Source organism: Lissotriton helveticus, chromosome 12, assembly GCF_964261635.1.
Source record: "Lissotriton helveticus chromosome 12, aLisHel1.1, whole genome shotgun sequence".
In the NCBI taxonomy this organism is placed as follows: Eukaryota; Metazoa; Chordata; class Amphibia; order Caudata; family Salamandridae; genus Lissotriton; species Lissotriton helveticus.
Genome location: NC_136073.1, coordinates 852,386,440 through 852,400,554, shown reverse-complemented (window position 1 = coordinate 852,400,554; position 14,115 = coordinate 852,386,440). Strand labels below are relative to the sequence as shown.

Sequence of the window (14,115 nt, the reverse complement as noted above, 5' to 3'; positions counted from 1 at the left end):
AGTGAGTGGTGGTGAAGAACAATTATTACTTACCTGTAAACAGGTGGTTCTCCAGTATTGGTGTCTTTCATAGATTCACATGCTTGAATATTCCCCGTCGTCGGAGTGGGAGTCCCACGGTAAATAAAATAGCAATAACATACTAATAATATGTAAAACATAACACATGAAATACACATTAGAAAAAAGGTTGTAATCGCCTAAACATAATTCCACATAGGAATACATGAAGAGAGAAAAGACACATGTAGTCTATTCCTGTCATTATGTTGGTCCAAACTGTAGCCAATCAGGCGCCAGCAGCCCTCCAGAACCTTCTCCTCAGAGCTCAGTACCTCAGATTTTCGTAGCACAAGAGTGACCACAGAGTCTGAGGAGAAGAGAGCCTCTGAGGGGAGGAGGGTGGGTTGCATGTGAATCTATGAAAGACACCAATACTGGAGAACCACCTCTTTACAGGTAAGTAACAATTGTTGTTCTCCAGTATTAGGGTGCCTTTCATAGATTCACATGCTTGAATATAGAATAGAAAGCAGTAATAATGAACCGACTTATAAGACCAAAGTATATGAATATACATACATATCTAGTCATGCAAGTCAAAATATACATGGTAAACCATCATGGAGGAGGGAAGACAGAGGCTCACCTTATTGAAAAAGATTGCGAAGCACAGCCTGTCCCACTGCAGTATCAGCATCATTGATGGCACTCAGGCAGTAGTGTCTTGTAAACGTGTGCCTGCTGGACCACGTGGCTGCTCTGCAGATCTGATGCAGCGGCACACCGGCAAACAGGGCAGTTGAAGACGACATCGCCCTGGTGGAATTGGCCCACACTGAAGACTGTAGAGGCTTGCCTGCCATTTGATGGCTGAAAGTGATGGCCGAGGAAACCCAACGAGCAATAGTGGGTTTGGTAACTGGACGCCCCTTGTGGAAGCGCCCATACGCTATGAACAGTTGGTCAGCTTTACGAAAAGGAGCTGTTCTGCTGATGTAAAATTTTAAGCACCTTTTAATGTCCAAGGAGTGCAAGCGCTGCTCCGCCGGTGACTGTGGGAAAACAGGTTAGTTGATGTGGAAATCCGAAGGCACCTTGGGCAGGAAGGTGGGATTAGTGCGAAGCACTACACAGTCCGACTGGAATTGAAGAAAAGGAGGATTTATCGTGAAGGCATGAATATCACTTACGCGACGTGAAGATGTCAACGCAAGGAGAAGAGCAACCTTTCAAGTAAAGAACTTCAAATCAGCCTTGTGTATAGGTTCAAATGGTGCCTTCATGAGTAGTGCTAAAATGATGTTAAGGCGCCAAGAAGGAGGAGGGCGCCGAACTGGTGGGAACTTGCGGAACAATCCTTTGAAAAATTGACGCATTATCCTAGAAGAACAAAGTGAAGTGGATCCATCCTGGCGGAAGCGTGAGCTTGCCGCCAGAAAAACTTTCAAAGTTGAATGAGACAGTCCGGATTGAACCAGTTGTAGAAAGAATGGGAGGAGTTGCGCAGGCGTGGAATGAATGGGATTGACACCAGTTGCAGCGCACCAATGGCAAAACCTTCTCCATTTAAGCTTGTAGGTTTTAACAGTTGACGGAGCTCTGGCCTGAGCGAGAATGTCTCTACAGTCTGGCGGAATGGTTAAATGGGCAAATTCAAAGTGCTCAGGTTCCAGGCTGTCAAACTCAGAGATGCGGGGTCTGGATGGCAAATTTGACCCTTGTCCATCGTGAGGAGGTCCATCCGAGGATGAAGGATGGGCTCGCACTGGGACAGAAGGAGCAGCTCCGAGAACCATGCCTGTCGAGGCCATCTTAGAGCAATCAGAAGAATGTGGCAAGGCTGCCTCCGCATCTTCCACAATACTCGAGGTACCAGAGGGATCGGAGGAAAAGCGTAAGCAAACCGATTTCACCAATTGATCAAAAGGGCATTGCCCTGTGACCCTCGGTGGGGATGCCAGCTTGCGTAAGATGGGCATTTCCGGTTCTCTGGTGTGGCAAAGAGATCCATCGACGGACGACCCCATCGCTGAAAAATCAACTTGAGTGTTGGTTGATGTAATTCCCATTCGTGGGTCGATGACGTGGACCTGCTGAGGGAATCCGCTAGGATGTTGGAGACACCTGAAAGATGAACAGTAGTGAGTGATGTGATAACTCAGAGCCCAGTCCCAGATCGATTGCGCCAGCTGAGACAAGAGTGGAGACTTCGTTCCGCCCTGCTTGTTTATATAATGCATGCTGGTTGTGTTTTCGTTTGGAGAAGGACTGACCCTCCTTGAAGTACTGGATGGAATGATTTGAGCGCTAGAAAAATTGCCATCAACTCCAGCCTGTTGATGTGCCAAGCCCTCTGAGGCAGAGTCCACTTGCCCTTTATGGACAGACCTTGGAGATGTGCCCCCCATCCTTCCAAAGAGGCGTCCGTCGTTGGAGTAAGCTCCGGAGTGACGGAGAGGAAGGAAGTCCCTGCCGACAGATTGGATGACTGTGTCCCCATTTGAGAGCCGCCCTCATGCAAGCGGTGACACAGACTTTGTCGTTGAAGGAACCGGTGATCTGACGCCATTGCCCATCCAGTTCTTCTTGAATGGGGCGCATCCGTAGTCTGCAATTTGGGATCAGCGCAATGCACGATGATGCCATTCCTAGAAACAACTTTAATAATCGGACTGAAACGGACTGCTTTGTCTGTAGAAGAGACACCAATTGAAGTATCTTTTGTTGGCGTTCCTGAGACACAATTGCTTTTGCAAGAGTTGTATCCAACATGGCCCCCAGAAAATTCTTGCAGAGAGCTGGACGTAATTGGGACTTTTCGATGTTGATGGAAAGTCCGAGGGAGCGAAACCTCCTGGAAAGGCGCGTGTCCTGAAGAAACTGCGTGCAAGACTGTGATTTTAGGAGACCGTCGTCCAGGTATGGAAATATTTGTACACCCTGGAGACGCAGGTAGGCGACCACAGGAGCTAGTACCTTTGTAAAGACTCGAGGGGCGGAGCGTAGGCCGAAAGGCAGCACCTTGAACTGGAAATCCTTCCTTCCCATGCGGAACCTCAAGTACTTCAGATGTCGCGGTAGAATAGGGACATGGAAGTAGGCGTCTTGGAGATCGATAGTTGCCATGAAATCACCCATCAAGCGCAAGATCTCTGACAGCGTTAGCATGCGGAAGGACTGGCACTTGAGATACTTGAGTGCTCGCAAATCCAATATTGGTCGCCAATCTCAGTTTTTCTTGATGATAAGGAAAAACCGGGAATAAAATGCCTTCCCCCTTTTAGATTGTAGCACCACCTCGACTGCCCCCTTCTGTATCATAAGGCGAACTTGATGGAGTAGTTCCTGAATGTGGGCTGGAGGTGGGCCGGAAGGTGGAGTAGGAGGAGGAAGTTTGATAAACTTTAGAGCATGGCCTTTCTCTACAATGTACAGAACCCAACGGTCCGAAGCAATGGAAGACCATTGAGAACAAAACAGGGAGATTCGACCTCCAACTCTCTGTGGGCAAAGGCAAGTCATTGTCTCTTGGGAGCAGATCCTCTGTAGGAAGATTTCCCCCTATAGGTCTTGGAAGACTGCTGACGAGAAGACTGTTGCTGGTTATTGGAATAGCGTTGGTTGCCTTGGTTGTAGGAACGATTGGTTGCTTCCTCCTCGAAAATTTGAAGAGGTGCTGCGTCCGCGTGCACCACGAAAGGGCTGCTTCCGAAATTGTAAATTTCCTAAAGAGCGGGCAGTGTCGGTATCTTTTTTGATAGACTGTAATGCCTCATCGACATGTGCCCCAAAAAGTGATTCGCCGTCATACGGCATATCCAATATTTTCGCCTGCACCTCCTGCCGAAAAGATGTGGAGCGCAACCAGCCTTGTCTGTGTAGAACAGCCACTCCAGCAAGCTGCTGGAAACCTGTACAGGCAATATCGACGGCACAGTCAATGATTTCCTCTGATGTTCTCTCACCTTCTTGGAGAAGTTGCAAAGCTTCCGCTTTTGAAGCATCTGGTACTAAAGCCACGAAAGCCGTCATGTCTGCCCATATTTGGCGATCGTACCGCCCCAAAATAGCCAGAGCATTGGCCGCTCTCACTGTGGTGGAGGCCATCGTTGAAAACTTCTGGCCTATTGCATCCAGACGACGACCGTCGCGATCTGGTGAAGCAGTCACAGTAGACGCAGGATTTCGAGTACGGCGCTGAGCTGCCTGCGTAACCACCGAATCTGGTTTCGGCTGTCCAATAAGGCACGCTGGACTATCAACAGGCGCCTTATATTTCTTCTCCAACCGGGGCATTTGCCCCGGCAGCGACTTTGGGGTTTGCATCAACTTCACCCCTTCAGCCCAGATAAAATCAATAATAGGCTCAGTATGGATTTGCTTAAATGGTTGGTTTTTGAAATCATAGAGGAAGCAATCCTCTTCCCTCTGTACTCTTGGCAATTTAAAACGTTGAGCCGCCCTATCCATCAGTTGATGGAAGCTTGCAATATCCACAGGCGGAGAATCACCTGGCGTTACCGGAGAGGGAAATGGTGTTTGAGCCTGATAATTATCCCACTCCGCCATATCTTCGTCATCTCGGACCTCACCATCTTCACGATCCGGAGTAACGTCACCTTCGTCGTCATACACAGTAGTGTGTATCCGAACTGACGTTTGTATCTGCGGAGCAGATGTAGGTAGAAGCGGCTGAGGAGCCGCAGCAGGCACTGCAACAGGCGTTAAAACAGAAGGAACTGTAGGAACCTGTGGAGAAGGCGGGAAACGCCTATTATAATCATCTAACATATGTTGGAGATTAGAGATAAGTGACAAAGGAACTGTCGCTGTAGGAACCTGAACCGTCGTTTCCTCTTGTTGGAAATATTGGTCCTCATCATCATTGCTATAGTCCTGGCACTTGATTACCAAATCAGATGGACTACGTGCCGCCCTAAAAGACTCATGCACATCTTCCTCCGAATCCTGATCGGAATCCGTGGCAAACAAGGGTGAGGGAGGTTGCGGGTCACTGGAGATGGAAATTTGGTACATAGGCACCTTACGGCGCTGGTGAAGCGTGTCGACGGTGGCAGAGCCCGTGGACGAGAGTGGCAACAAAGGCCGAGAGGCAAATGCGGAAGATGTCGTCGATGGAACTGACGACGGCGATGAAGGTGCTGGAACCACACTAGAAGAATCCATCGTCGATGGTTCTGATGGCAATGGAGCAGTCTATGGAGCTCTCGTCGATGGAGTCGACGACGATGACTTCTTTTTCGTCTACGGAGCAGTCGCGGATGAGGCAGTCGTCGACGGGGCGGCCGTCGACGGGGCTGACTTCGACTGAGCTGTTGTCGACAGAGCTGGTCTCTTAACACTCTTCGTCGAAGAAGATTTGGTTGTCGACGGTGGAGGCTTCTTCGACGAAGCAATAGGGATGACCGATGATACAGTCTGAAAACTGAGTTACCTTAGACGACGACGCCGTCGACGAAACGGTCGTCGACGATCCTGATGCAGACGTCGTCACTGTTGTCGTCGACGAGCCGGAAATGGCAGATTTCGTCGTCGGTACGACCGTCGACGTCCCTGCCGACGATGAAACATGTTTTTTGACAGAAACATGAGTGAAATATGCAGCAGATGCCTGAGTGCCAGGTCTCGTGGACGTAGCAGGTAGAGGTGAAGACACCGCAGGGGCCAGAGTGAGAGACATCTTCTTCTTCTTAAGGAATGGTGAAGGCAACTCCTGCACACTACCACGTTTTGAAGCTGCTTGGGAACGACCAGAAACGAGACTTTCAGCATCAGAAAGTATATTATCCTTGTCCTTAAGTCTCTGAAGCCACAGTAGAAGACGGCCTTCCCTATCTTTTAGAGTCTTTGTGGAAAAAGTTCTACAGAACTTACGTTTACCCACCTCATGGTCAGGGTAAAGACAGTTAATACACTTACTGTGAGGATCTTCTGAATAAAGGCGCAGCTTTCCACAAGAAGAGCAAGGTCTAAAGAGAGAATTCTTACTAGAAGACATGCTGAGAACACAGGAAAAACCTGAAGAGAAGAGAAAACTGAGCAGAGCTCAGGGAGACTCCCTTTCACACGACGTGCGGTAGAAAATCTGAGTTACTGAGCTCTGAGGAGAAGGTTCTGGAGGGCTGCTGGCGCCTGATTGGCTAAGTTTGGACCAACATGACAGGAATAGACTACATGTCTTTTCTCTCTTCATGTATTCCTATGTGGAATTATGTTTAGACTATTACAGCTTTTTTTCTAATGTGTATTTCATGTGTTATGTTTTACATATACATATTATTAGTATGTTTTTGCTATTTTATTTACCGTGGGACTCCCACTCTGACAACGGGGAATATTCAAGCATGTGAATCTATGAAAGACACCCTAATAATAGAGAAACCTCATTCTGTACCACAGTCCCTGTGACATCAATACAGCAGAGGTTCATGGTATCTGAGATGAATTCACCCGAGTGTTTCTTGTTGTTTAAGTACTGCTTCATGAAGCAACCTTGTCCCACTCAGGTATGCATTTTCTTAAGGTCTGAAGTAGCTTTTACCTCCAGGCTGGTGTTGAAATAGGGCGGAGTTATGACCAAGATGCAAACAAAATGTTTATAATTGTTTCAAGACTGCAGATCTTGCACAGTGTTTTTATATTTAGGTTAAACAGTAGGTTGTTTCCTGAACCCTATGTAATTGTAGCTTTTAAAATGTTGCATATGATGAATGCCTGGCCCTATCAAACTGTGAAACACCACTGTTTCCCTAAAGTCCTTTAGGGTTGCCTTTCTGTGGTCACGGTTTTGGGTGCTGTTACTTGTGAAAAGCAGCGCAGCAGTCCCCATGGTGATTTACAGTTAGCAATATCCTCGTCGGTGGTCAGAACTGCTGAGGAAAGCTAATATTTCAGCATGTTGCCCTGGACTGCCCTCTGTTGCAGCGGCTCCTGGCGGCCAGCTGTTGCAGTTCAGCAGAAACTGAGACTGCACATTGTTTCTGTGTCAAACTGCAATAGAGAATGCTGTGCTAGAATACCATTCAAACAATAAAGTACTATATGGTCTCTTGCGTATTCTTCAAGCAGTTTTAAGTGGTTTTTTTCCTCGGAGATATTGGCAGATGCCACAAAAGGCCGAGAGCCACTCTGTGACCGGGTTGACAATTGGAGACATTGTGTTGGGCAAAGAGGAAGCTGCTGCATAAACCTACAGCCTTCTGTGTAAACTTCCTGTATGCCTTCTGCTCATAATCGGAGTATCCTCAGGTGCAACACCCGCCCCTCCTCTGCGCTGCTGGGGGAGGTCAGGATGGTAGGGTGCACTGTGAGGGAACAGTCCCTGTGGCCTGTAAACTGTCGCAAATCTGTTACTTCCCACAGCGTTGGCAACACTGCACTGTGAGGTCTAGAACAACCACACCAAAAATGTGCAGTTCAAAGCCATCTGCAGGGTCTCAATAGCTGTTGGTGCCAGTCTCCATCTTTGATGCCACCCTCTGTGAGACGCTTAAGAGCATGCATCAGGTATGCCCTGGCTCACTTCATCAGATCAGAAGGTATAAGGGGAGACCCTGCATCTGCTGAATGTGTCCATCTGAGAGTGAAACACTTTTGGTCTTGGTCTAATGGCTAGGGCAGTCGACCTCCAATCTGGGGAAACGGGTTCGAGTCTTGGCAATGACGCTCAACATCCTGTGATTCTGGGCAAATCACTTCATCTCCATGTCCCAAACAAAAATGAATGTCCTTGTGTAATGCAACTGGTGCTAAAGTAAAACGCTTGGATACCCGATACCTTGGGGTCAAGTTTGTGCTATATAAAACTCCGGGGGGGTCTTGAGTTACAGCCCCTTAGTCTTAGATTCCAAGAAAGGCCTTCACTGAAGCAGGCACCCAAGCACTTCAGCACCTTGGAGCTCTGAGCCTAGATATCCGTGATCGACTCCTCTCACTTCTAGGCACTGCTTTCATTTATACCCTTCCAGTCCCTCTCTAGTGGGTGCTTTTGCTGCTGTTTTGTTTCCATGTTTTGCATTATTTCTTCCTCCTTAGTACATATTCTTGTATCCGTTAACTGTTTTTTAACTAATTTTTTTCTAAGCCTTTTCCTAGATATAGTACCTCATTCTCACTATCATGGCAGACCTTATTTTGTCACACGGTTCTTGGTGGGAAATGCACACCCTCTAGCACAAGCAGTCGTTGGCCCATTCCTGTCCTTTATTCAACCAGCATTGGCAAAGCCAATAAGTCCCACCTACTTTAAATGTATTGACTCGAATGGAGTGTCATTCTCTGGAGTGGAGTGCCATTGTGTGACGTGGAGTGGCGTTGCGTGGTGTGGTATTGAGTGGCATAACATTGAATGGAGTTGCTTAGAGTGGCATTGAGTAGAATTTTCATTGTGTGGCGTGGAGAGATTGGAGTGTCATTTTGTGGTATGGAGTGGACCGCTATTGCTTGGAATGGGTTGGAGTTGTACTGAGTGGAGTTTTAAGGAGTGGCATGGCGTCACATTGAGAATGGGAGTGGCATTGTAGGTTGGGCCCCTGGAATCAGGATTAAAAGGCCTCAACCCCCACTGTTAGGTCCATTACCTTCTACTTGCCTCGTGGCCCTCTGCACTGGGTTTGGCCGGCATTGTGTGGTGTGGCATTTTGTGACATTGTGTGGAGTGGTGTGGCTCGGCATTGTGGTGTGGAGTGGCATTGTGTGTTATTGAAGGTAGGTATGAGTTCCTACCATATTGTCCTATAGTGCTTCAAAGCCTTATCAGGGCTAGTAAGTGCTATGTGAATGCACTTCTAATACTGTATGTTACAATGTAAATATCTGATGTGATGTTGAGGAAGAAGCAAGGAGCGCTGGAAGGAGAATTCAATATAAATGCAACTATGTTGCACTACAGTGTGTTACCAGTTACTGATCTATGTATTGTATTGTAATTGCATTTATATAGCGCTTACTACCCCTGACGAGGCGCTGAAGCCCTTTTTCGGCCAGTAGCTCGCTACTCAGGGACCCATAAAGGATTAGTGTCGAATTAGTATAGCGAAATAGAAATGTAATTTGAGTGGTGGATATTAGTCAGTTATTTGGATTCAGAAGGATAGTGGAGGGATGGAACTTGCAAACATTTGATGTGGGGAAGAATCAACGCAGACAGTAAGAATTAAGGTAATACCATGATCACAGCGCTCTGTGGATGTACATCAAACGTAATCAATCAGTACTTGGTAGATACTCCGAAAGAACAGGTAGCTGCATCTGCAAGCTCTGGCCTATTGGGAGGCAGGTTAAGAGTGACATTGAAGCCGGCCAATGAGAAGCAATGGACGGACTCGACGCCTTTTATAGTTCACAACATCCTTTGCAAAGCAACGGCGCATGTGCTGTCAGCAGGCAGGATCTAACAACTGCTACCAACATAAGAAAAAATTGGGAAGTCGTCTGATTTTTGTCAAAACGTCAGTTTTTCACGCTGTCGGGCAATGTGTGCTTTTGAGTTCCATGTGGGGGCGCTGATGCTTGATAATCCCCGCTGTCTTTCCCTCATGCGCATTCAACTTCACGTTCGATGGCGGCGGAGGTGAAGTGGGGTTCGCTCCACCTCCGGGTACACTAGTCTATTAACATGAGGTTTTAGCATGGGCGTTTTAGAAGCTGGTAGTGGTGGCGCAGACCCCCTCATTGCTTGTTTGTGGAGGGAGGGCCATTTTGAAATAAATATCTCTTCCTTGAGAAGTTCGCCCCTTATTTGAAGCTGCTATTCCCATTCACCGCCTCTGGAGGGCAGTGTTAGACCACTGATGCTTTCGGCAGGAAATGCTTGCGCCGCCGCCACTGATGTTGATTTAATACTACTCTAAGAATATTTTGGCCGCCCTACAGAGTATCGCTTCTGACGGCGATCCCTGTCAGGATGCACGGTTGAGTCACGTTGCCAAACTTAAGAGCAAAGCTCTACAAAACCAATTAGAGGTTGTAAAGTACGTCGGACACGAAAGCAGGTGAAAGGTAACTTTTATTGTAGGTAAAAACACCACCCACGAGAAGAACAGCTATACACAAGCAGAGGTTAACCAGGCTCCCTTTCTCCTGATTTTACTTCATAGCCGCTTCTAAGGTGATAATGTTCTTGGTGAACCTCCCGCCAGATCTCATCTCACTGGTGGCACCGGCCTGTGCACTAGAGCCCAGTCCAGGTGGCTGGTGCTTAGCTTCTGGCTCCTATGACCGGTGAGGTCAGTCCGCTCTCTTGCTGCATTGGCAGTGTCTTCTTGTCATTTCCTGATTCATGGCTCAATCATAAACCTGCAGTACCTACCCAGAGAGATGAAACAGGCCTATTGCAGCAGGTTGGAGAGCCATCTTCACATCCAGTGATGCCAACCGTTGGATAGGTCACAGCCGGACTCCCACCACGCATTCACAGCTCCGCACATCTAAAAGACCCTGTTCGCAAACTAGCGCTCTTCAAACTCCTCGAACATACATACAAAGCCCAACGCAACCTAGGCCCCACTTACCCGAACAGTCTGCAAATTCCACACAGCGCCATAAACCTGCGCTCAATGCCAGCCTCTTACTTGCCCACATCCCTCGCATCAAAAGAACCAGAGCCGGCTGGTGTTTTTTCTCATTCTTGGCTCCCAAAGCCTTGAACCACCTCCCCCAGCTCAGGTCTTGAATTTTGCAAAAAAAATGGCTATTCCAGTCGGGCAAGAGCCGGGCAGCTCCATCCTACTTTACATGCCAGAATACGCTCCTTGGTAAGAAGTGAACCATACAAATACACATAACATAACACATCCACCCCTTTCCTCTGAGGAAATGCTCACAATCTCTTTGAAACTCAACCTGAGCTTGGCAAAATTGATGCATAAACCATTTGAGCCTACGGTGTAATGCGACAGAAATCCCTTTTATGAAAGATTGCCTTCCTTTGGACCCTAGCCCAAATCGTGCTTTAGACCAGGGTTATCCAAGTCTGTCCTGGCAGGCTGGATACATGCTCGATTTTTAAGATAACTACATTTATCTAAATTAGGATATGCTAATAATCTGGCAAGTGTCCGGCCTTCCAGGCCAGACTTTGGAGGTCCCAGCTCTATACCGCTGTAAACTCTAAGCTCTCTGGAACACTGCTCCGTTGGGACTAGCTACTCTCGAGGGCTCGCTCATATTTCACTTCTAAAATTAGGACAGATGTGTATTTAAATTATATTTTGCCCTCTGTTTTTTTTTCTCGACATTCGCCTGATGGCTCAGCTTGCCCTTTTACTGGATAGAAGCAGGACTTGGAGATTCGGATTTTATAACCTTTTGGATGCTGTCTGGCTGGCCGAGAAACTGCTTACGCTACTGTTGCCAGATGGATCAGCTCGCACCTCCCGTGTTTTTTACTGGGCATGTGCTGGGATTTCACACAGGTGAATCTGTAATGGATTCACACTACAAATACAAATGTATGTAAGCGTAACAGTTTTGTAGCTTGGTTCTTATTGTGACATGACCTTCCCAACTCCTCGCGGAGGGAGAGAGTAGCAAACAAATAACTTGATAGTCTAGACTTGAGTCTCAGTTTTACAGTGTCCGGCACAGTATAATTTGAAGCAAATTTCTGCATTGTAGGGACATGTGAACCTCGTGTTTATTCGTAATGAGTTGGTCAAGACATGTCAGTGGTTGTAGGAACATGTGAACCTCGTGTTTATTTGTAATGAGTTGGTCAAGACATGCCAGTGGTTGGAGCCCACAATATAAAATTTGGGTGATACAATGTACCATTTAAAGCCAAACCTATAATGGTATTTCTTTGCACCGCATGGAAATCAGTAGTAGAAAAGGTGCAAAGCGGTTCTATTGGGATGGCTTTAGAAACTTTAAAGAAGTCTTTTTTGATTTCATTGAATGCTTTGACCGTGCCTGGTTGCTTTGAAGTTGTGTGATTTTGACTAGATACAAAGCAGTTGCTGTTTCATCCTGTAGAAGTGTGGTAGGAGGCTGGTGTTCTTCGGCTGCTTAAGAGTAATCAAAGTTGTAACCATACAGCTCATTATGTGACGGTTAAATGTTAATAAATTCTTTCGGATCTATTTTTTCATATGACCTGTTTCTCTTCCAGACTCACACCTTCATCAAGCGGTCTGAGATAGAAGAGGTGGACTTCGCAGGCTGGCTGTGTAAGACACTCGGCATCAACCACCCCAGCACCCCAACCCGTACTGCTGTGTGAAAAAGGGAAAAGTCTGCCGGTGTACATCCGTCCATCCATCCGTCAGTCTGGCTGCCTGCACTGTTCCCTGTCAAAAGAACCCTCTTGCCCCTTTCTCCTCTACTTTGGTCCTCTGTGGCACATGTGGATGGAGTCGAGGAAGAGGCGCGGAGGAAGAAGCAGACTGACATTGGCTTGCTGTTCATTTTAATAATACACGCGTCTCAGTTTGGCTGAGTCCTGGACACTTGGGATGGGGTTGGGAGAAGGAAATGCGTGCGGCGCTGTTGCTGCTTGGCCTCATTGAGCCTTGTCCTACATGTGGCACTGAAATAACCCCCTGGCGGACATCACACACTGTATCTTCTAGTCTGCTTGTTTATGTGCTGCTGCTATCTGCAAACGAGGATGTTACGCGACAGCTGGTACAAAGTCAGGTAGCTAAATTTCAATTCATCGGTTATTCAGAGCCCCAGCAGGAAACAGTTGGAAAATGTAGGCTTGTAAATTGGATGATATATCCTGTTCTTTGGTACAGGTCCCAACTGTGACTTGAGTGCTTTAAGCCACAACATATTTATGCTGTGAAATGATAGATATTTTAGAATGTCCATTTTCGAGCTGATGGGAGGAGTAGAGCAGATCTGTAGAAACTAAAATCTAATTTTCTGGAATTCACTGAAATGAAATCTTTGCATAAACTGCAGTTTTGTAGTTCAAGAAGTTGGGCTGCTGCTGAACTCTTGTCACCAGCCTCCCCAGAGCTTCAGTTGGATTGGATGAGAGGCGAGTCTCGTTAGATCTTCACCTCCCCAACCCTAGAGTGGGAATGGTGTCCAAATCTCACACTCTACCTGATGGATAATTCCAGCACCCTCTCTGGCAATAAGCTGGATTTCAGTCTGGCCTCGAAGTGCGTCTAATATGATCTTTGTTCAGCAGGACTTCGCTGTCAAAACTACTAGAGTCCTTGGGCCACGAGAAAGAAAGTGTGGACCCTTAGTATTGACTTGTCCCTGATATCACAGTCCCCTTAAGTTTTGTGGGGTGGAGGGCTGACTATACCAGACTTTAATTCCCCCGGGTTCTGGGCATGAGGAAGAGCAGTTATGTGGTAAATTGCAGTAAGTTCGCTGCCTCAAATATGTTTGTGGGAAAAATGGATCTGAATTGTTTCTAGTTTCAGCTAGCCAGTAGTAACCAATATAGTAATTGCCAAATATGGCTTCAGGTGACAAATGTAATGGATGTTAGAGGGTTGATTTTAAGCTAGCTGCCTACACACACTCTTGGAAAAGATGTTACGCTTGCAAGGAACACTACCATGGATTGTCTGTGCCTGCATGTGAAGAGGGGGTACCCTCCAAGCCCATTTACAAGACCAATTTTCAGCTATCAAAGTACAGATGCACATCCCTTTTCCAGCAAGTAGCACGACTACTATTAAGCTCCACCTTCCTATGCACTTGTGAACTTTCTCTAACGAGCTTCAGCCTCCCTTTCCAGCATGGCTGCTAGAAATCTTCAGCACATCCATCAAAAACCTATTTATTTGCATATAATCTTATCTGAGGACGTGTTTTTTAAATATATATATAAATATATATATAATTTGAATAATGCTGCCACTGTAGCGGTCACTGTTTTTTTGTGATGATGGAACCGGTGGGTAAAGATAATAGAAACATTTGGCAATACAGAGCAGGGAGTTTTGGGTTTCTTTTACTTTAGATGTGTGTGCTGGGCTTGTGTGCCTGATCTCAGTCCACATTGAAGCCTTGAGTCATACACTCCCTTCTAGGGCACAGGGATATTCGCAGGAGTGGTGGGGAGGATAAAACTGCTTTGCTGGGTTGAGCCCCTGTCCTTCACCACACTGTACAACAGTTCTG

General features: G+C 46.9%; 2 protein-coding genes across 5 annotated transcripts in view; one reads left to right on the top strand and one right to left on the bottom strand.

The window, feature by feature from the left end:
• The window catches only part of CREB3L3 (cAMP responsive element binding protein 3 like 3), a 448,824-nt gene that overhangs the window by 205,965 nt on the left and 228,744 nt on the right, over positions 1-14,115 (bottom strand). The window lies entirely within an intron of this gene.
• Positions 1-14,115, top strand: part of MAP2K2 (mitogen-activated protein kinase kinase 2) — a 43,577-nt gene that overhangs the window by 29,313 nt on the left and 149 nt on the right. Inside the window, exon 11 of the mRNA XM_078669271.1 lies at positions 12,134-14,115. This exon is cut by the window's right edge and continues 149 nt beyond it. Within this exon, the coding sequence (XP_078525397.1) occupies positions 12,134-12,244 (111 nt within the window). The 3' untranslated portion in view covers positions 12,245-14,115. The remainder of the gene's footprint in view (positions 1-12,133) is intronic.